General features: G+C 42.8%; 1 protein-coding gene across 3 annotated transcripts in view; it reads right to left on the reverse strand.

Moving 5' to 3' along the window:
* AK5 (adenylate kinase 5) overlaps positions 1–23,493 on the reverse strand; it is a 199,996-nt gene that overhangs the window by 29,263 nt on the left and 147,240 nt on the right. For all 3 annotated transcript variants that reach the window (XR_013813766.1, XM_079776462.1, XM_079776461.1), the window contains exons 9-10: positions 23,263–23,305; positions 18,546–18,590 (exon numbers count right to left, since the gene is read on the reverse strand). Coding sequence is in view for 2 of the 3 variants with exons in the window: in XM_079776462.1 (XP_079632588.1) it covers positions 18,546–18,590; positions 23,263–23,305 (88 nt within the window). In the remaining variant the exon portion in view is untranslated. The remainder of the gene's footprint in view (positions 1–18,545; positions 18,591–23,262; positions 23,306–23,493) is intronic.

The raw sequence follows: 23,493 nt of genomic DNA on the forward strand, positions 1-23,493 counted from the left end.
GAAAGGCCACGTTTTCTATCTTCTGCTCATCCACACAGCTGCTCTAAGCCAAATGGGGAGGGTTTAGATCCCTCCGCGTGGTCATGGGTGGGCTAGATGTCACGGGGAAACAGGGATTACAGAGGCTGGCCACTGAGGACCAGGTGCTTGCCAGCTAATGCTGTTTGCTCCAAGCACTATGGCTCCCGTCTGCTGAGATAACAGAAACAAGAGAAGGCCACTCAGGGGAGAAGAGCTTCCAGATAAATGAGTAAGGGGAACATGGGGCTGAGCTCCTGACCGATTTACCTAGAAACTCTTTTCCTGGGATGGCTGGAAGCCAATCATGTGGAAAAGATATTTTCGAACGCGGCTTACAAGGCCAAAATGCCGTGTTCCAGTTATTTTTCTTCTTTCAGCGGCCTGCTAATACAGCTATTATAGTTTTGGTCCTCTAAAATGTTATTTAACAAATCTCAACAGGAAAACAATTAAAAAGCTTCAGCTCAAATTAACAACAGCTGGGTGTTAAACACCAGCTGGTGCCCTTAGGAACCTCTCGTGGGAGCAGCAGCTGCACATTCTTAGCATTCTTTGGCCAAATGGTGTAGGCACCATGGAGCTGTAAGTAATCTACACAACGCCTTGATTCTTCCCATGGCTCCTAACTGGAAAACAAAGTGATTTTCATCACGCAGTACGGCCCAACAACTGCTAGTAGAAATATGAGTTTTCATACACTGTCACTTGCATGCCTTCGAGGCTTTAACTTATGATCCTATATAATAAAAGGGTAATATGCAAATCAACCAAACGGTGGAACGACTGGTCACTATGACACGCACTGACCACCAGGGGGCAGATGCTCAATGCAGGAGCTGCCCCCTGGTGGTCAGTGCGCTCCCACAGGGGGAGCGCTGCTCAACCAGAAGCTGGGCTCACAGCTGGTGAGCATAGAGGTGGTGGCAGGAGCCTCTCCCGCCTCTGTGGCAGCACTAAGGATGTGGGGCCTAAGCCGTCAGTCGGACATCCCCCGAGGGCTCCTGGACTGCTAAAGGCTGCAGGCCAGGCTGAGGCCCCCCGCACCCCCACAAGTGCATGAATGTTATGCACTGGGCCTCTAGTTTTAAAATAAAAACCAATGGGGCCTTGATATCCCTCCAGGATCATTGGTTGCATGGAAAAAATGTGTGAGGTGCCACATATCGGGATGAGTAGTCTGTGTCCTCTGGTGACAAGATAATCGATAGCAGATGAGGGGTTGTCACACTGATGTAATTTCATTGGTTTTCAGGGTATCATTTCATTGCTCAAGACTCAACCCCCAGAGCAAACGTATACTCAATACGGCGTCCTGTCACTCACAAAGAGAGTGTGGAATATGAGATTCCATTGTAAAGGGGCCTGTCAACACTTCAAAAAAAAAAAAAAGTGAAAAATCTTTATTCTCAACCTCCGGTGTAATTTAACATTTTTGTCAGGGGAGGCCAAAGGTGCTATATTGTGAGAGTGAAAATACTGTCAACTTCCACCACAGCTGAGCGTATTATTTTCCCCTAAGGTTCCCTGAGCATGAACAGATGAAGGAAGGAAGGGAGGAAGGAAGGGGGGGAGGGAGGGAAGGAGGAAGGAAGGGGGGGAGGGAGGGAGGAAGAGTGGAAGGAAGGAAGGGAGGAAGGAAGGGGGGGAGGGAGGGAGGAAGGGAGGGAGGGAGGAAGGAAGGAGGGAGGAAGGGGCCATGTATGTATCCTCACTCAGGCATTCTTGTGGGACTGAAACAAGTGACCTCACCTTGGCGGGCCCACCTGAGCCCCGTTTCCAGGATGCTTTTTATTTACTGGAGTAACTCTTAGGAGACGGCTCCTGGGTTCACTAGCTGGGCCCTGCAAGAGAAAACCTCCCCCTCCTAGGCAACTGTTGCAGGGTGCTTGGCCTCAGGGTAAAGCGATGAAATGTTAAGGCTGGGGTGTTCCAGCACGCTCTGTGCTCACAAAGCAAGCCCAAACAAACAGCAATGTCAGGCAGGTCAGTAGCTAACCCCCGATCCAAACAAACGCATGTATGTAGGTTTCTGTTATGCTTTGATTTTTAAAGATTTTAAATCGTAATGGCAGAGAGCAGGTTATAATGTCCTTTGTGGACATTTTTTGTATCTTATTAACTGTAGGATGCAACCTGGAATTAAGCATGAGACCTAGTAATACAGCTCTTCATTTGACAAATATGTTGGGCAGCTAGTATAGGTCAGACACGGTGCTGAGTGCTGGGAATAAACAGACTCAGAGGCGCTGTCTTTTCCATCAGAGAATTCACCATCTAATGGGAAGATGACAGGTGAACCCAGTGTCACAGAGTGTGATAGGGGTGGGACACTACTGCAGGAGCCCCGGGAGAGACTCCGCACCCAGGCAGGGGAAGGGTGGTTGAGGAGCACGCACAAGGTCTTTGCCAACACAGGGAAAATGTGGAGGAGAAAGGGATAAGACTGAGCTTGGTATATTCAGTAAAGTGTTGAGGAACATGGCAGAGTCCCTCAGAGAATGGCTGGAGGGAAGGAGTAGACATAATGGTGTCACTGGAAAAAGACTGGGACTGAGGTGGGTCTGCCCAGCACAGTCTGGAATGTGTGGGTTCTTGACTTTGTGCAGGGAAGTTTTCATAATACGAGTCCAGGTGATTTTGAGAGTAGGTTTATTAAAGCAGGGACAGTGAAACAAAGTAAGGGCTTAAGATAGAAGTGGCAAGATCACTGTAACAGGAGTGAGTTAAGGCTGGGCTGCCTAGACCCAGGAAAGGAGGTCACAGTAATAGAAGTGAGCCAGCTGGGCTGTGTGGACACAGGAAAGAAAGTGACAGAGGCAGAAGAAGTGAGCCATGCTGGGCTTCATGGACTCAGGAAACAAGTTACAGAGGCAAAAGGAGAGGCCTGGGAGACAGGTTCAGGGAGTTAGCTCTGGACGAGCTGCTGCTGTCCGCTGCTCCCCTGGTTGCAAGTCTCATGGGAATCCTTAGAGCTTAGGAGAAAGAAAGCAAAGATACACTCCCGAGGAAAGGAGAGAGGGCGTGGGCATGCTCAAGGGGGATTGTGCACTGGCATCCTTTGTCCTATGGGTTTTTATCTGTTTTCTAAAGGTAGGAGTTTTAGGGGAGGTCTCGGGGGAGGGTCTCAATAGACTGTTCAACAACTTTCCAGGTGTGTCCTTTGATATGCTTGTGCATCAGAATGAGCATATAGGGGAGTTTGGGATCATTCTCTGGTCAGTTTCACTTTTTATCTTGGATTTCTCTGGTTCTAATTGGTTTTTGTTATTTATTTCCCTGACTTCATCCATTCTGGGGTTTGGTTGGCACTAATGGCATCAACTGGGTTTCTGTTATCTATTTCCTGACTAGGGTGTCTAAGCTACTCACTGTCTAATTGGGGAGGAGAGGTGTAAGTATCCTGGGATAGGGGAGATACGATCTTGTGATTTATTAGCTGGCTAGGTCTTTGTTTACTATCTGTCTTTGTTTCCTCATTCCACTTGTCAAGGAATTTCCTAGCTGCTTACTAACATGCCTCAGTGGGAAATGCACAGGACAGATGGATCTAGCAATAAACGCTGGCTCTGACACTTATTAATCATGTGGCTATGGATGAGTCTTTTAATTTCTCTGAGCTTTAGCTTTCTCATCTGTAAAATGGGTGGAGAAAGCAAGAACCAACTCTTTGCCACTTTATACACTTGCCTCTTGCCTCTCCTTCATCCTCATCTCCCATACCCAATCAGTTGCTAAGCAACTTTGAAAAGTTGAGTCTACGTTTGAAAAGTCTCTGAAATCTGTCCCTTTGTCCCAAATCTCATTGAAAATTTTCCTTGTTCTATCTCTTTTCCAAGAAATTGGTACTTGGTAAACGAGGGGAAGTTACTCAGCCGTCTAACTCTTCCTGAGTTACGTCTGTAGGCTGTCATCCAGCATATTGTGGTTTGAAAGAAACATAATCCAACAATAAGTCTGGGGACTAGCCATCCCTTCAAGATGTCCAGACCACTTACAGGTAAGATATATACCAATGTGTGTATGTGTGTGTGTGTGTACCTACAAACATAGGTATCTGGTTTAGAAAACTCAAAGTTTTCCTATAAGGCACAGCATTCTCTGGGTTCTGATTGCTGTCAGCTAAGCTCTCCAGGCCTTCATTCCCATCTCACCCCAGCCTCAGCATTCTTTAAACCCCTTCTGCACCAATGACCAGCACTGACACCACTTTAGCTCCCTATTGATTTGGCTGAACATGAGTGTTCATCACTATGCCAGTCTATCCCCCCTCTCTCTTTTTCCTTGACCTCACTTCTTTTCAACTGTTCTCTGTTCTCTGGGTCCTCATTGTAACTCATTGAGTTGGTCCACGTCCTTTGGGCTCCACGTATTTCCCTGATCAGCCAGACACAAGGCCTTTCCTAGTAACCTTGAATCCTTTGCTCCCTTTGAATTATATTGTGCTGACATAATGAGAACCACCAGCCTGATCTCTCTGCCCAACCCACCATTTACTTTATATGCATCTACTGTGGGTTGCTGAGACTTCCTTGAGCAAGTCAGAAAATCAGGTCAACTGGTCATACTACCTAATTTCATTATAGCTTTTAATGCTTCTTGGAAAATATATTTCTATTTTGCTGATACTAAATTGGATGTCCATGGATGGATTCCAATACATTTCCCCATTGTCCTATTGTCCTTGAATACTCATAGTCTTATTCCTCTCACTCTTACATATTTTTAGTCTTCCTATTCACTAAGAAGGTGAAGATTATCTCTTTCCTCAACATTTCCAACACATATGTTTCTTCTATTCCTTCTTTCTCCTATTTGGAAGACTATACAACTATTTAGTCTAAGGCCAACTTCTCTGCTTTGTTTCTTGTAGCATTTTCATTCATAGCACTTTTCACAGTATATAATAATAATGTGACATATATACTGAGGGTATATATATAAAGTCTGTCTTCTATATTAGACTCTATGGTCCACAATTATAGGATACTAGAGGCCTGATGCACGAAATTTGTGCAAGAGTAGGCCTTCCTTCCCCCGGCTGCCAGCATCGGCTTTCCTCTGGCACCCGGGACCCAGGCTTCCCTCGCAGCACCGGCTTCATCTGGAAGGTCATCCAGTAGGACATCCTGTCTAATTAGCATATTATGCTTTTATTATTATAGATGGGTATGTTTTGCTCACCATGGTGCTCAAACACAGTGACTAAACACAGTAGACACTTTATAATAGTGGCTGAAAAAATAAACAATTTACTGATGAATGGATCCTTTTCTCCTGCCTTCTTCAAACTCTTCACTCTCTCTTTGTGCACATTAAATTTATTTCTCTCAGTTGGCACTTTCTCTTCTCTCTTCTGTATAACAACATGCTTGGTTCTCCTCAATGCAAATAAAAAGATTTCCACCATTCTTTGCATCCTCTAGTTGTCTTATAGTCTTTCCTTCCTCTCCCGCCCTGTAGCCTAAACATACCCTTTTTCATTGACTCCTTTTACTCTTGCAAGCTATCCCCTAACCTCATCACTCTCTGAAATTGATTTTTTTTAAGTTCAACAGTGATTGCATAATTGTCACATTATTTAATGACCTTCTTCTAGTCTTTACCATCTTTGACTCTTTAGTAGCATTTAACACCACTGATAGACATCTTGAAATTCTCTTTTCCCCTGGCTACCAGGACACACGGTTTAACTGCATTCTCTTCCTTCCTATGCAGGGTGAAGCACGGCTTTATGTTGGGATCCCCACAGAACCTTGCATGGTGTCAGCAGCAATGTCTAGGAGCTGTGTGGCCCCACAAAAATGACAACTCTATTCCCTTTTACATAAAAGGAACACTGGACCAAAGAACTCGAGTTCCAGATTCACATCTCAGACCTTTATCTGGTTTGATAACTTTGATCTAATTACTTATCCTCTCTGAGCTTCAACCTCTTCAATTACAAAATAGGGATGATTATAATGCCTATTTGTTGTGAGGACAAAATGAAGTAATACACGTAAGTTGCTTTACAGTAGCTGGCATAGTGTAACACTCAATAAACATCATGATTATTATTTGTTAAATAAGGCAGCTAGTGTTAGTAAAGCTTAACTATCCTTCAAGTTCTAATACCCCATGCTTCTCTAAAGATTAGATACAGCATTTTATATTGTGGCACTATTTTAACATCTTTAAGGATGGCTGGTCTTCACAGTGATACTTTGTGGAAGTATCAACTATCTTTTGCAAATCAAACAATTCTATTTTTATTTATTTATTTTTAAAATATATTTTATTGATTTTTTTACAGAGAGAAAGAGAGAGGGATAGAGAGTTAGAAACATCGATGAGAGAGAAACATCGATCAGCTGCCTCCTGCACACCCCCTACTGGGGACGTGCCCGCAACCAAGGTACATGCCCTTGACCGGAATCGAACCTGGGACCCTTGAGTCCGCAGGCCGACGCTCTATCCACTGAGCCAAACCGGTTTCGGCAAACAATTCTATTTTTAGATAGTCCTCAAAGTTATTTAAAAAATCTATCAGATTTCTAACCCTTGAAATATTTCTTTCTCTCTAAATGAAAATGGGTTCCAAGGATGGGTTCAGGTTTTCATGATTAAATGATTCCTTTCAGAGGAAACCTATTATGCCATCAGATCATGAGCTGATTGAGCCCTAGGAATGATCCTCAACCATTGTGGGCCCATGAGTCAGTCTCTTTAAACATTCTCTCTGGGGAGAGCTGTATCTCCATGCCAAGTTTCAGCAGGCTGTTGCTAGGAATTGACTCTCTCTGACTGGAAAAAGTGAAGAAAAATAGACCTTTATCCCAGACAGTATCTCTATTAGTCTGAAATGTATTGCTGCTTCAGGTTATTTGATGATAGGGTGAAATAGTCCAGTGGTAGGGTCAGCTGAAGGTTATATGAAAGAACTTTATATGGGACTGGAAACTTTTTGATGGCAGGGCCTGTCCCCTATTTATCAAAGCCTGATGTATGGTGGGCACTCAATAGTAGACCAATGAATGGATGAATGAATGATGAACAATCTGGGACTTTTAGGGAGGTAGCCCTATACATGATATTAGAAACGAGGAGACTTTGTTTCTGCATCATTCCTGCACTGGACTAGCTGAGTGATCTTGAGAGAGTCACGTTGTTTCTTTGGTTGTATCTGAATTGAAGAGTCTGGAATAAATTAGGGATTTCTTGTATTATTTAGTATACGTTTCCTAAATATTCCAGCTTCCCTTCCATAATGTTCCTTCACGAGGAAAGATGATTCATCCCCACGATTTTGAACTTGAGTTCCCAAGTGACTTGCTTAGGCTAATGAAATGTGGGCAGAGGTAGATGTGTATCATATGTAGGCAGAGGCTTATTTTTGTTGTTGTTTGTTTTTTGCCACTATAAGGTTTTCCAAGTATCTTTTCTCTTTGCCATGATACTGGCAATGATTTAGATAGTAGGGACTCAATCAATAAGGTCATTAGAGTGAAGGCCAGTCAACTGTCGATGAACACATTGCATTAATTCAGAGTAAGAATGTGAAGAGGAGGAGGAGGGAGAGGAGGACACAGAAGAAGAAACATCTTTGTTGTCCTACATCACAGAGATTTTTAGGAAGGCTTACTTGTTACTATAGAGCAGTGATGGGCAACCTTTTGAGCTTGGTGTGTCAAACTTCGCCAAAAAACTGAGCATAACTCAGGTAGTGTGTCACTTTGAGGAAAAAACTAACTCCAAGACTCTAGTCGCAAATGTTTCATCCTCAGGAGCAGCAAATGTTTCATCCTTGGCATGCGGCCGCGTGTCATCAGAAATGGCTACGCGTGTCAGTGCTGACACGCGTGTCATAGGTTCGCCATCACTGCTAGTAGAACGTAACTTCTTCTAACTGATACTCTCCCCAAACTGTCTGTTATCAGAATCACCTGGGGTATTAAAAACATTCTTGAATCAGTCAATCTGTGAACCTTTAGGGTTGAAGCCTGGGAATTTACAGTTTTAGAAAGTTTCCCAGAGAAAATATACAGATATCTGCAATTTACTTTGAAATGTGTAAGGAAAAAGAAACTGTATTGATGGACAGATAGAAGGACCAATATGTGATGAGACAAGTTAATGTTAATGGTAGAATCTAGGTGGTGGATATACAAATGTTCACTATAAAATTCTTTCAGCTTTGCTGAATGTTTGAAATATTTTCATAATAAAGAGATGATCTTTAAGAATATTCCCCTGGTGATTCTGATTATTAGCTCTATTTGAAACTTCTAGACTAGATAATCTAAGAAAAGCAATTTGCTGTGAACTCCCAGTGGTCACTGCAGGGAGTCTTGTTGTTATTTAATATTTACAATGTAATAATGCTGAGATAATGGTTCTATCTCCCTTGCAGATGAAGTGAACTTTCTGTTTTCTCAGCATCAGACCAGAGAGAATAGGAGGGAGACTGTGGCCTATTTTGTACCAATGGAGTGGGTCACAGACAAACCTGTTTGAGATGTCATTGCAGACTGTTCAGATAAAGATACCTGGTTCACAATGCTTATAACTTGATATTTGACCTAATAAGTATCTTCTCTCTGTGTTTCATTTGTAATAATTTATTTAACCCTTACAACTATTTGAAGTAGGTGAGATTTGTAACCTTTTATGCAGATGAAAAACTGTGCCCCAGGGCCCACTGTGCCTTGGTAACTGCTAAGCTCCAGAGCCTCTCATGTAAGGAAACCAAACCTGTTGTTCAGAAATGTACCACAGTCTTTAGTCAACCAGGACCGGGGCTTCCATCATGGCCCCATAGGGTTGCCCGACGAAATACGGGACATCCAGTTCAACATTGCATGAGACATACTTACACTAACACTGTCATTGTTTCTCTAAAATTCAAATTGAACTAGTTGTCCTGTATTTTTATTAGCTAAATCTGGCAACCCTATCAGGCCCCACCACTTATTAGCCTGGAGATTTCATCTCTGTTTTGACAACTCCAACAGTCTGTGATTTTGGGAATCAGTCAGCTAAAACCTACCACAGTAACAGTGAGACATGTGAGATGTCTAATTAAGAAAAAACTCTGAAATTGGAATCTATAACTTTAACTCTTCCATCAACAGAAGACAAAGAAGGTTCAGGTCTTGGGCGAGAGGAAAGGGTAGGCACCCGGGTGGTGGTTTCTCAACATTTCTGCCCCACACTGCTGGGTGAGCTCCTACAGTTCATAACACGTTGATCCCATCTCCATCCTGACCCTGTCGCCATCCTCACCCCGTCTCCAATCTGACTCATCTCCATCCTCACCCCGTCTCCATCCTCACCCCATCTCCATCCTCACCCATCTCCTTCCTGACCTCATCTCCATCCTCACCCCATCTCCTTCCTCACTCCATCTCCATCCTGACCCTGTCTCCATCTTCACCCCATCTCCATCCTGACCCATCTCCATCCTGACCCATCTCCATCCTGACCCCCATCTCCATCCTCACCCCATCTCTATCCTCACCCCCTCTCCTTTCTCACCCTGTCTCCTCCATCCTCACCCTGTTTCCATCCTGACCCCCTCTCCATCCTGACTCCATCTCTATCCTCACCCCATCTCCATTCTGATCCCCTTTCCATCCTGACTCCATTTCCATCCTCAACCCATCTCCATCCTCACCCCATCTCCATCCTCACCCCATCTCCATTCTGACCCCATCTCCATCCTCACCCCATCTCCATCCTCACCCCATCTCCATCCTCACCCCATCTCCATCCTCACCCCCTCTCCTTTCTCACCCTGTCTCCTCCATCCTCACCCTGTTTCCATCCTGAACCCCTCTCCATCATGACTCCATCTCCATCCTCACTCCATCTCCATTCTGACCCCATTTCCATTCTGACCCCATCTCCATCCTCACCCCATCTCCATCCTGACTCCATTTCCATCCTCAACCCATCTCCATCCTCACCCCATCTCCATCCTGACCCCATCTCCATTCTGACCCCATCTCCATCCTCACCCCATCTCCATCCTCACCCCATCTCCATCCTGACTCCATTTCCATCCTCAACCCATCTCCAAATGGACAGAGACCAGATTTCCGAACTACTCATGAGGAAACACCACTGCAAAACCTTAGTTTCTTCACCCAGGGGTCTCCAGGGCCTGTTCCAGACACAACCCACCCAATGTACAGACTGGGGCCTCCCAAAGTTGCCTCCTCTGGCTCTGCTGGTTTTGGTCTCTGAAATCTTGGACTTCATTGCTCTGTCTCTTCCAGATTCTTCTCAAGCTTATGAAACCACCTTATTTCCTATTTTGTAGCCTTTCACCTATGATCTTAGGCATGCATTAAATGAATATAATTGACAATTTATACTTAGTTTCTCCCTTCTCTTTTTCCTTCTTTCATAGAAAATAGTTTTCCTCCACTGCAAAAGAAATATATGCTCCTTATTAAAGATATAGATAATTCAGAAAAGCAAAAGGAAAAAAAAATTCTCATGCCTCTAAAGGTAACTGCTAAAAAGACATTTTGTTTTGTTTCTGTGCAGCTTTTTCTCTACACATTGTTTTCTGGTTTTATTTTCATTGGGAATCTGTCTGCTCTGATATTTCTCCTCTTCGGGCTTCTGTATTCTCATCTGAAAATAAGCTCATTGGACTTGATAAATTCCAAGGTCATTTCCAGCTCTACCAGTCTATGTTTTTGTTTTAGTCAGAGAACTTGGAGAATATTTGTGCTTGCAACCTATTTTTGTACTGTAGAAGAACGTGAGGGCATTTAAGACAGGCATTGGCATATTTGGTGGGTGTTAGTTGGAACGCACCTGGGCTTTTGTGTTCAATTTTGGGCCACACCACAGAAACTGAAAGTCTTCTATGCTGTGATGAGAATGTAAAATTGATGTCACCTTTCTGAAGGGCAATTTGGTAATATTGGTCAAAAGTCTTAAAAGTTTCCACATTAATGGATTTATCTTAAGGGGAAATAAATTTATTTGTTGCATAGATATTACAGTATTTTTAATGAAAGTAAAAAATTGGGGGAAAATGCACCACCATATGAATAAGCTGAATAAATTATAATATAGCAATACAAAGGAATAGTATGCAGTCATTAAAACGATGTATTCAAAGAAGACACATACAAATGAATACATACAATGTGATTCCATGCATATAAAGTTCAAAAATATCATATCTATGACATTCTTTGCAGTGGGCGTTGAATAGAAGGAGCTGAAGGGAGCCTCTAGGGATGCTGGTTATGTTCATACTTGATCTGCATGTTAGGAAGATGGGTATGTCCTCTGAGTGAAAATCCATCCAGCTACACACTTACGATTTGAGTGTTTCAGTTTAATTACAAAAAAATCTTTTAAAAATGACATAGAATATTGTTTTATAATTTTGGAAAAATGCTCATGGTATTTTGTTAAGTGCAAAGAGGTGCAATGAGGTGCATGATCTCATTTTGATGAAAAATGCCTATTTCTGACTGAGTCTTAGGAAGACCATGCTAAGGACAATAGCTGTCCAGCAGAAAGAGGCCCTCTCATCTGCAGGGGAGACCACGAGGCGCAGTCAGTGCCCTCCACGAGGGCTCCAGGCTAGGACAGTCCCTTCCAAGTTCACTGACACCACAGTGGGGTGTGAGAGAGGAGGGGTGGCACTACGGGGGCTTTGGTGGGTAGCCCAAGAGGCACTGCTGGAGGCTCCCGAAGAAGCACTTCCAAAGTAGGGCTGCAGCCTCTGTCTGCTGGCCGGGCTACTGTCCTGGCTGTGAGGGTGGACTCTCGACCTCTTGGAGACCCAGCTTAATTCTACTTCCTGTTGCTGCCATGGACGTCTGGTAAGCTCAGTCCTACTAGGGATGATTAAAACCCAAAACTTAACAAAAAGTCAAACCCACTTTTCCCGCTGTCTGGAGAAGGAAGCCTGCATTAGAATTAGAGCAGAAACGCAATGTCTGTGCTCTCTTTTACTCTAAAAAATTAAACCTCATGATTTTTAAATGGGCACATGGCTATTTGGAATATATACATTTACCAGCTTCCCTTGCAGATGAAAGTGTCCTTGTGACCAATGGGATAGAAGCAGAAATGGTGAAAACAACATCCAGGAAGTGACCCAAAAGGGAAGAAGGATGTCTTTCTCCCCCATTTCCACTTTCCTGTTTAATGGACTTAGGATGTAATGGCCGGAGCACCAGCAGCTATTTTAGGATGTGAGGTGACTCTGGAGAAGCCACATAGACAAGTAATGAAGTAGTTCCTTATTCTTGACAATTGGTGTTTATTTACCACAACTGAGCTTGGGAAACTTGGGGACAGTAGCTTTATCTGAGCTCTCATCACGTTGCATTCCAATCCATCCATCCACCCACCACCCACTCACTCATTCATTCTAATTATATGGAATGTCTGCTAAGTGCTAAGTTTCTCACCGCTTAGCATTCTCTTGCTTTTTCAACAACATGTTGGAAGGAGGGGCAGACTCAGGACTCGCCTCAACAGCTCCACCAAGACCAAGCTGAGGACTTGCAAGAGAACAAGACTGTATTCTACATGCTGCTCTGCCCATGCCAGTTTCCCATGCATTTACTGCAGGAGATGGTCCAAGCAGGAAATATGCCAGCAGACTAAGTAGGTTCCTTCCATTTTAACCCGAGGTCATTCGGCTGGTGTGGATGGGCGAGTGTGTGGCGCTAACTCAGTGATCAACTTTCTGGTAGAAGGCATTTGTCAAAGCATGGGAGAGCCATGAGGGACGTCTTTAGTCAGTGCCCCTGACAATACGAGAAAAAAATACCAACTGGTCACAGGAACCTGTCATGCTAAAGCCTTGATCACCTGTTGGTTGGTTTAAATATATTTCATTTACAGTTAAAAAGATGCCCCAAGACTCTTATTTCTGGAGCTTGGAGCACAATGAGAGGGAAACACTTTGGGAATTACATTTAAAATTATTTTTAAAAAATTGCTTTTTAGAGAGAGAGGGAGAGAAAGGGAGAGAGTCGACTGTCTCCTGCATGCCCCCTACTGGGGATCAAGCCCACAACCCGGGCATGTACATGTGCCCTGACCAGGAACCGAACCGGCGAGGAGGACACCCAATCACCTGAGCCAATGGACCTGGGTGGGAAGGCTACATTTTGGAAGCTAAAATAGTCACTGTCCCCTGAACCACTGGCTTGTTATCCTGCTTCATTCCTCAATGCTAGATACGGTTTCCTACAGTGAAACCTACATAGGTTGCTGTGTTGTAAACAACTGCAGGATTGTGTTACAGGAGAAAGTGCAGCCTTCAGATAGGTTTACGCTCAAGGCCCAGGAGACACTTCCTCACTTCACTCGCCCTGATCCCAGCCAACCATTCTGCTCCAGGTGAAACTCCCCTTAGGGCGTGTTTAATTTTAACAAAGGACAGCAGAAACAGATACAGGAACTCACCCACCCTCTTCACCTCTGTTATAGCTCCCCCAGTTTACAGGTATCCTGTCCTCATTCCAAACACTCCTAATCCCCTTTTCTCAGGATCCTCTCTTTCTTTTTTTAAAAATTTATTATTATTATTATTATTATTATTATTATTATTATTAGTTGTTGTTGTTAATCCCCACTGAAGATATATTTTCCATTGGTTTTTAGAGAGAGTGGAAGGGAGGAAGGGGAAGAGAGAGAAACCTGGATGTGAGAGAGGCAAGTTGATTGGTTGCCTCCTGCACACGTCTTGACCAGGGCTAGGGATCGAACCTGCCCTTGACCTGAAATCGAACGCAAGACCCCTTGGTGCACGGGGCGACGCTCTCACCACTGAGCCATGCCGACCAGGGCAGAATCCTCTCTTTCTTATTGGTTGTCTCCCCTCACTTAGCATATAATAGTTATGTTAGCTAATGCCTTTGCATATTTACTGAGAGCACCGATGTGTTAACTCATTTCATCCTCATATCACCCCTATGACCTAGGTACTACCATTGCTTCCACATTACAGGCGAGAAAACTGAGGAACAGCGGGTAATGTTCACAGGCAAGGCCCCCATGATATGCCTTCTTAGTAAAAGATGCAGTGTGCATATTCTGAAATCAGTGTGTGTTGGGAGGGGGTTCAGATATTTTTATGGATTCAAATCGTTTCCTGTTTTGAGGTTAATGTAGAATTTCACATAATTGGAAGAGACATGGCTGAGGCATGCAGAGGTCTGTTTTATTGATGTTCACTGAATGCCTTATTATTTTGTTTTTATTTTCAGACATCACTAGCTAGTTATACAGGAAAGCAAAGTAAAGTAGAAAATAGAGGCACATATTCAAATTATTATGGCAAACTCTTCCCTCACCCACTATACTCGCATAACCTCACCTACATTTTGGTCTCTTTACTAGGTATCTCCATATACTTTTAGAGTATCAGCCTTGAAGTCTGAGCAACTTGAAAGAAAGAAAGCCGTTTCTTCAAGAAAAAGAAAACAAAAAACAAACTGGCAGCATTTGTTGCTAAAGAGAAAATCCCAGTCTTCAAGCCCCGATCTATCACTTACCAGTGAATCATTTAACTCTCTGATGTCTTACTTGAACAGGTAGGATGGCGGTAAGACTCCATGGAGTGGATACAAGCAGTAAATAAGATATAAAATGTCCTAGCTGGTTTGACTCAGTGGCTAGAGCATCAGCCCACAGACTGAAGTTCCTGGGTTCGATTCCGGTCAAGGGCATATACCTCGGTTGCAGGCTTGATCCCCGGCCCTGGTCTGGGCATATGCAGGAGGCAACCAATATGTCTCTCTCGTATTGATGCTTCTCTCTCTCTGACTCTCCCCCTTATTCCACTCTCTAAAAGTCAATGGAAAAATATCCTTGGGTAAGAATTAACAACAACAACAAAAGAAATAAAGTATTATATATCGTGCATGGTATGTGCTAGTGTTCAATAAACATTGGCTTCTATTAAAGCTGCATCAACTTAAAACAATCAGATTTGTTTTTTATTTTCTTCCCAAGTAGTTTTTATTTTTATTTATTAATTTATTTAAATATCTTTTATTGATTTTTTTACAGAGAGGAAGGGAGAAGGATAGAGGGTTAGAAACATCGATGAGAGAGAAACATTGATCAGCTGCCTCCTGAACACCCCCTACTAGGAATGTGCCCACAACCAAGGTACATGCCCTTGACTGGAACCGAACCTGGGACCCTTCGGTCCTCAGGCCGACGCTCTATCCACTGAGCCAAACCGGTTAGGGCTCGTTTTTATTTTTTAATTTAACCAAACATGTGAGTCAATTCCACAAAAAAACATTCAACCTGAGCCCCAAGAAAACACTCTCTAAAAATTAGACTTATTCATTGAAATACTAAGTTTTGAACAAAAATTCTCATTGCTCCGGTTTTTCTCCAGGAAATAAATAGGAATAGTTGTTCAGTGGTTAAAAATGCACAGAATAACACAAAATACCGTACAAGCACCTCTCAAAGCTTACTACTTAAAAGCAGTTTATCAGCACCAAGGCCAAGGTACACAAGGCCATCTGTGTCCCCGACACATTGAAATTCAAGCCATTGAATGATGACTTGATCATTATGCCATCAGCATCACACCTCATCTGGAAAGTCAGATCATTTTCCAAACTGAAGCACTACTACCGTGGCTTTGGAGAGGAATAATGGGAATTCAGGTGATAGGCAGGCTATGAAAAGCAGACAAGGGAAAAAGAAGCCATAATAGATAATGATCAAGAGATTAAAAAAAAAAAAAAAGGGAGAAATGTTCCAGAAAAAGTTGTGAAAAACTCTGGGAGCCTGTTAGTGGGATATAATGAGGGTATTTTTACATTTTCCAGATAATTTTTCATTTTCAGTAATGACCGTGTCCCTCTCTTATATATTAGCATAGTTCTGTATCTTGTTTGAACAACCAAAGCCCATAGACATTTTCCAATCCTTCTGATCACCAGGCTCTCCTGTGAAATCCCTTATCTGTCCTTTGGAAGGTGTGTCTATAAACAGCGACTGAGCTGCTTTCTTCCTGAACAAAGAGGTAATATCCACACAACATTCAAAGGGCCAGCGAGGTCCATCCGTGCCACCTTTGGTCCACGTTCCCAGAACATTTCCCTCCACTCAGATGACGGTCAGTGTTATTGCCTACCTCCATCTATAAGTGTTTTGAAAATGAGCAAAAAAATAGCACCAGCTTAGGGCGAGAGGTGGTGGAAGGAGGGAGTTGGTGCTGCTTGTTCTCAGTGACAGGGTAGCAGCTCCATGGAGTAGGAGCATCTGATGAGGCTCATAATTAACCTGAAAACCCTCCTGCCACAAACAGCTACCACAGCAACCTGCCTGTCCGCTCCATTCCAGGAATTCCAATTGCTGTTTCGGTTGTTATGGAAACTGACCACACTGCTTCTTAAAGAATTCATTATTCCAACGAATATTTGTTGTTCTAGTCATTATGGGGCATCTAAATGAGCGATGCAGACACGAGGGACGGAGGAGCTCAGGGTCGGGGGAAGGCTGGTGATTACAGAAGATCACCGCTCCTTGGGGCCTGATTAGCTAGGGGAGAAGACAGTGCAAGTAAAAAGATGGGCAAAGGCAAGAAACATTCAGATAATAATGATGCAGGAGGGGTTGGAGCGGAAGACTTGGGGTGCAGTGGGAAATGGGAAAGACACATTGAGGCCAGTAGGGAGAGGGCTTGGAAGGCCAGTCTAAGGAGTCTAGAACTTTCTGTGGACAAAAGGGAACTAATAATAGACACTTTGAAACTAGGGGAGAGTGCTTTAAGGACATTAATTTTATCTTACGACCAACAGTGAGGATGTCACCCTACCCTCTGCTAATATTACCGCTCCACTGTGGTTCTGGTAGAGGCCAAGACAATAATTTAAAAACTAAAATAACCCAGCCACCTTCTCATATAGACAAAAACCACACTTGTTTCACTGAAATCAACTGGCTCTTGTTTATAAAAACTCATCAAAACTGCTATATATGACATCATGAGTATTTTCACGAGCTCAAATTGACCTGCAATAATAACACAGCTCCCAAACATCATTCTGCCATCTGTCAAGAAGTGTTTGGGACCAAAGCTTTAATTTTCAAGCAGATCCCAGTAAGTACCCTAGAAAAAGAATTATTATTTTTTCTCAGATCACAGGGGCTTTGTACCTTCTACTGCCCACACAATAAGCTGGAATATATATATATTTTTTACTAGAATAGTGACTGACCAATAAGTTGACATACTGGAGAGGTTGGTTGGATAGAAGAAAAGCCTTTTGCTCAGAGCAGCAGTTCTGAGTGTGATCTGTAGACCTTCTGGGATCTCAAGCTTTGTCTGATGTCAAAGATTTTATATTGTGCTATTTGACCTAAAGGGCACAGGACTGAGGAACAGGGGAGCTGAAATCTTTATTATCCTAGACAGATAGAAGTGACGTTTGGAAATACATTTCAAAATTCAACGGTGAGTGCTAAACAATGGGCACACCTGAAATAATATTAATGTTAGAGACAGTAACAACCACCACAAAATATGCGGTATTATTTTTAGAAGCCCTTTCTGCACCGTATTGTTAAAAATGCAGATGTCTGTGTGATAATAAAGGATCATTCCTTGGATTCCTGAACACCAAGTTTAAAGAGGCTTTCCTCTTCCTAATTTGGCCCTTAAGATAAAAGGTAAACAGAAAGTATAATTTACTGTGTCTTGGCCTTGATGCCAAGAAAACTGAGTAAAGTTTATGGGGAAAGGAAAATTTTCTTTGGAAAATATGATGATGTGTTCCTCCTCAGTAAGGAGTAGAAATAATACACTTTTACTTTCTGGAAAGAAAGCAGAATAAGTGTGGCAAGAATCCATCCAGATCCCAGGGGTCAAGTCAACTAGAAGCAAGTAAGTCAGAAACAGAACCCAGGTTGGGCTCAAGAATTGTTGCTGCTTAACACATGTTCTTTTGGCTGGAATTCTTCCCTTCTCTCCCCCCGCCCCACATAAATCCCTTCAATCACCCCATCTCTTCCTTTAGTTCTCTGCTTAAATGTCACTTCCAAGGGAAACCTTCCCTAATTACCTTGTATAAAGTAAAAACCCAATTCTATCCCAAACCCTCCATGTAAGTTGTGCTATTTCAGCTCTTTATAGCCTTTCTAATTTTGTGATAAAACTTTGATTAGTTCTTTTTTTTCCCATCTAAGATGGAAGCTCTGAGATCCCTGTTCACTGCCCAGCATGGGTCCAACACCCAGTAAGGATTTGGTGGGTGACTGAATGTGGGAGACAGTTCAGGGTAACAACCCACACAAATGATGCTGAAGTGGGAGGGCCCATTGAGAACCCTACATTGTCTGTGCTGAAAAGATACAAATCCAAAAGCAATATAAAACTGTGCAAACGAATGCAGCAATCCGAAAGCCTCTCGGTGTTATCTTAACTAAAAACGGGGCGAGACTTCAGAGGGTGAGAAATGAATAGCCTTTTCCCCTACCAAGTTGTTATTATTAGCAATTGCATTAGAAAATTGAGGGCTGTTACTCACCAATCATGAAAATAATTTTACACTTCCTCAAATCTTCCATGAAACCTTTAAAGCAAGAATAATTGAAGTTATTGGCAGGAAGTACTGTATTGAAACCCTGGTTTTGCTCATGTTACGTAAAAACCAAAATCTTGCAGTTTTACTTGATAAGAAGCTTGAAGTTGAGTAAGTGTGTTAATAGTCCACAATGAAACGGCACCAGTGACCATTACAGCCTATTCCTAGACCCAGGTAACATATTTTCATTTAAACACAAGTGATCACCTTTAGGTAGTGAAACTGATAAGCCATTAAATAGCATTAATCACAAATAAAGACAAATTTTAAAAAATTACTTAAAAATTTCTTAAGTGTCTCAGTTGTGAGTTACTTCATATTTTTTAACATTTACTAATCTCTCTTTGATAAAGAGAGTCTAGAAGACAATAGTTTACAAATAGTTCCTATGTACAGAAAAATAATGCTATTTTCCATTTAAGGTAGTGATATAAAATTTATTTTTAAAATAAATTATATAAATAATAATAGTGAGTCAATTTAATGAAAAGTATTATGTAAATAATATATCCTATATAATAAAGATGTAATATGCAAATGGTTGTTATGCCGTGAAGTGTAACAACTGACTTTGTAACGACCTGATCATGAATCAGCAGGAGGGTGGGGCAGCAAGCTACAAGTGGGTGGCGGAGAGCTACAGGAAGGGGCAGGGCAGAAAGCTATGGGGGGGGGGAGCTGGGGGGGCAGAGGGAGCTACAGGAGGGCGGGGCAGCAGGCAGAGACCTATAGGAGGGCAGCAGCGAGCTACTGGCTACAAGTGGGCAGTGGAGAGCTATAGGAGGGGGCAGGGCTGCAAGCTATGAGGGGGGGTTAGGGGGAGGGGGGCATGGAGAGCTACAGGAGGGTGCGACAGTGGGCGGAGAGCTACTGGAGGGCAGCAGCAAGCTACTGGCAAGCTACTGGCGCATGGATTTGTGCGCAGGGCTACTAGTAGTATAATAAGTAGTATAGAGATAAAGCAAAAATCACAAAGGTGACAAGTGAAGACTGAATTTTGGGAACCACTGCTTTAAGGCAAAGATATGATCAGACATTTTGTCAAAGTGTGAAACCCTCTAGAGTTTGTGGAGCCCTAACAGATGCTCAGTTGTCATGTGCTGTAGTAGGCAGTCAGGAGGGATGGGTAGACATGAGCTCCATTTTTCATCCTGCTGTCACCTGACTTGATTTAGGCAAATGACTTCTTTTCCTTGCACCTTAGTTTCCCCATTTGTAAAATAAAGATGTTGGACCCAATGGTCTCTAATTGGTTCAAATACCCATGATCTGTGGTTCCTGCAAATGAATAGGCCACATGAGGAAATGGCCCCCTTTGTCCCTGGGCCATAATTATGATGCTGTATGTTTAAGATATCTTCCTAAAGTAAACCAAAATTCTAGGAGACCGTGGGTGAGAGTGAGGTCTCCTGAACAGATGGCCACAACCAAAACCTGGGACTGGGAATGGCTCTGGGAGCTCCAATCTCAAGGCTCAGAAAATGCCAATGGTTACTGCTTGAGTCTGGAAGCAGGGGTGCCTCAAACGAAAACTGTGTTTAGAGTGAGGATCTGAGGATGAAGAAAACAGCAGTCCTACCCAAGACTGCTTCAGAGAGGAGCAGAGACAAATATTGCACCCTTGCTTTAGGGCTACCGGGCTTCATTTATGAAGATTAGACTTTACATGCAATCAGGAGTTGAACCTGTTGCCACAGGGTGAGAGTTAGCAGGCCGCTTACTCAGCTGTGCCAGGGCAGGGGCAGCCTTCTGCCCTGGACCTACAGCTTTTGGGCAGGCCAAGAGCACGGTGTGGGCTCGTTCGCGATGCTGTGAAGTTCAGAGTGGGATTCAGTAGGAGCCACTTTGGGAGGCACTGCTCCGACCTAAAGGCCATCCTGGGCAAATGAGGGTGGCAAAAGCTCAAAACGCAGGCCTTCGGAGAGTCAGAGAAACTCACCATGTTCAAGTCCTTCTCCGACTGGCTGATTTCTGAGCAGCTTAGTCTCACACCCGTGGGGATGGGGGTGGGGATGGCAGGCTGATTCCACAAACAAGAACTTCCCGAAAGGTTTCTTTGTTGTGCTTAGGCAAAGGCCGGGCATAGATTCTAAACCAGAGGGTGGGTGTGGAGTGTTGTGGACTATGGTACCAAGAGTTAGCATTCAAAGTCATGTTTTCAGAGCACCAGGCTAGACAAACAAAACGACATCGAAGCTGAATGCTTCCCTCAGCTGGACAGATGTGGCTACAGATAGAGTAGGAGAAGACCATTTTGAATACTTTATTGTTCTTGTTAACCCTATTGCTAAGGGAGATACTTTACAAATTGCAAGATACCTTGACTAGACAGCAATATATTGCAATGTAGGATACTGTGATTTGTTCCACTTCATGAAAACTTTGCATGCAGTTTTAAAGTAAAGACACTAAAGTTAAAGGTATTGGTGTTGTTGTTGGAGCTCCAGGCCCCTGGGGTGTGGGGGTCCTGGAGCAGCCCTCTCAGTGGGGAGAGCCCGGAGAGTGGGGCAGGATGGAGTCAGCCCTGAGCTCCTAGGCTAGGTGGAGCTCCAGGCCCTTTTCCTGGTTCAGAAATAACTGCTTTTGCTCATCCTATGGGTGTGAGCTGACTAAAGTGACAGGTAGAATGCAATTACCTGGAGAGAGAGTAGAAGGTTTTTATCTCCCATCTTGGTGACAAAGTTACAAGTTTTACACTTTAAATAAACTGATAGGACTCTGATTTATACTTCATGCCTTATGTAGATGCTCAGTACTTTGGAAAGTTAGGTCGTTTTTCTGAGTTATAAAACTTACTTTTAGTGGAATTGGGGTAATTCATTTATATACTCAATTCTACCTTTTTGCAGGAGTCCACTATGAGCTGAGTGAAAGGCCTAACAACGGTGTGGGGGACACTGGGAGGGAGGCAGGGAGAGAGAGAGGAGAGAGAGAGAGAGAGGGGAAGAGAGAGGGGGGGAGAGAGAGAGAGAGAGAGAGAGAGAGAGAGAGAGAGAGAGAATGGACATGAAGAATTGGGTTGGGGATAGAAGGGGAACAAGGTAGGGGAGAAAGAGCTGGAAGCAGAGGAAAAAGTGAATTTGGGGTCTTTGAAATAATTTCTTTTTTACTGAAGGATGATTTTTGTTGTTCTTTTTAATCAGAGCTGCCCCAGTCTCTTCACAGAGTAGCCTATGGAGACTGGCAGAGTCCTATGTTATCTGGAGCTTTCTATTCAAGGCAAAAATACATCGGTGCTCTTAACCTGTGGGACCAGAGGGTCATCTCATGTCCTCTGGACTTCCAGTTAACTTTATGAAGCTGAGCATCTTTTAATTTATTTGCAATCTAGGAAAGTGGCTCTGGTTATTATTATTATTATTATTATTATTATTGGTATAGCTATATCCTATTACAGTTTTTAAAAATAGTTTTTTAAAATTAATAATGGTACATTCATGTAATGTAGTCATTACAAATTAAGGTTATAGGGAGTTTTTAATGACATGGGAACATGTGCTTATGATATGCACAAGAATTGGAGGTAATATTTGTACATACATGTGTATTCTCAACTCTGTGAAAATAGGTATACTAGTATAAACAACACTCTGGAATAAAATGTACTAGAAATGTTAACCATGATTACTTCGAGTCCATAAGGTTTTAGATTATTCTAAATTTCTGCTTTAAAAAGTTTTCCATAATGAATGTGTTAATTTTATAACCAGGATAACAGGGCAACTTTATTAAGCAATCATTCAATCCCTATCCAGTTGGGTCTGAGTTCTTTATTTGCACTTGACTCATGTTTGTGTGCCTTTCCCCATGAATCCCCATGATGCCATTTGGTGACTGAGATTTTCACATACTGCTATTGCCATCATCAAATGACACTTTATCACCTCATGCTCATGGATCAGCGCAGGATTAGAGTTGGGGCTATTTAGAAAGCCAACTCACTTGTATGTATTCATAGTCAATACAAACATATTTCCATGGACTATACTGATAACATTTATTACAGAGTGATAATGTTAGGAGGTATTTTACTTAGGGCAAGCATGAACCTTATCTTTTTTGAACAATCTCAAGTTCAGATAATGTAATCTATTTTCAGTTCCATGTGTAGCTAATTGTGTTGGATTTTTATTTTATTTTTTTAGTTTTTGCAAGACTTTTAATGACAAAAATTATAAAGCAGTATAATTTGGGTGTTTCTTAGGTTGCATCCCAATGATACACTGCAGAATAGTAACTACTCTCCAGAAAAAGGACTTGTGTGTTCAAAAACTGAGGAATGTTTTATTAACGTTAGCTAGCTCTCTTTGCTGCAGGACTTGCGGGATCCTTGCTGTGCTGGTCTATATGCCACTCTTACAAAGGCGATAGAGTGTTAAGCATTTCCCACACATATTTTCCCAGAGCATCCTCTTTTCACGGAGTGTCTCGGGGTCATGTTCTCTGGGCTGGAGGAAGTGCATCTCTAAGGCATCCCTTTGCTTCTTCACATGGACCCAGAGGGGAGAGATGCACAGAGTTCCCCTCTTAACTGTGTTCTCGGGCTAAGGGAAAAGTACATGTGGCTGGGAGTTTATTACCTCTTTGCTGGTGATTAATAAAAAAGACACATTCTAAGCCACTCAAGTGACAAGCCTCCTGCTCAGTAAAGAAAACTCACCTCCCGTGGGGTCCTCTCCAAATACATTTAACTGGTCATCGCCCTGTTTATAAAAAAATCAAAATATTAGATGATAAGACTAACAGGTATTGTGTTAAACTTCTTCTTCTTCTTCTTCTTTTTTATGTTAAACTTCTTGCCAACATTAACATACGTAACCTCCCAAACAACTCTACGACGGAGGCCTACTATGACCTACCTTTTACGGATGAAGAAACTCAGAGTTCGAGA

Source organism: Cnephaeus nilssonii, assembly GCF_951640355.1.
Source record: "Cnephaeus nilssonii genome assembly, chromosome: 7".
Taxonomy (NCBI): Eukaryota; Metazoa; Chordata; class Mammalia; order Chiroptera; family Vespertilionidae; genus Cnephaeus; species Cnephaeus nilssonii.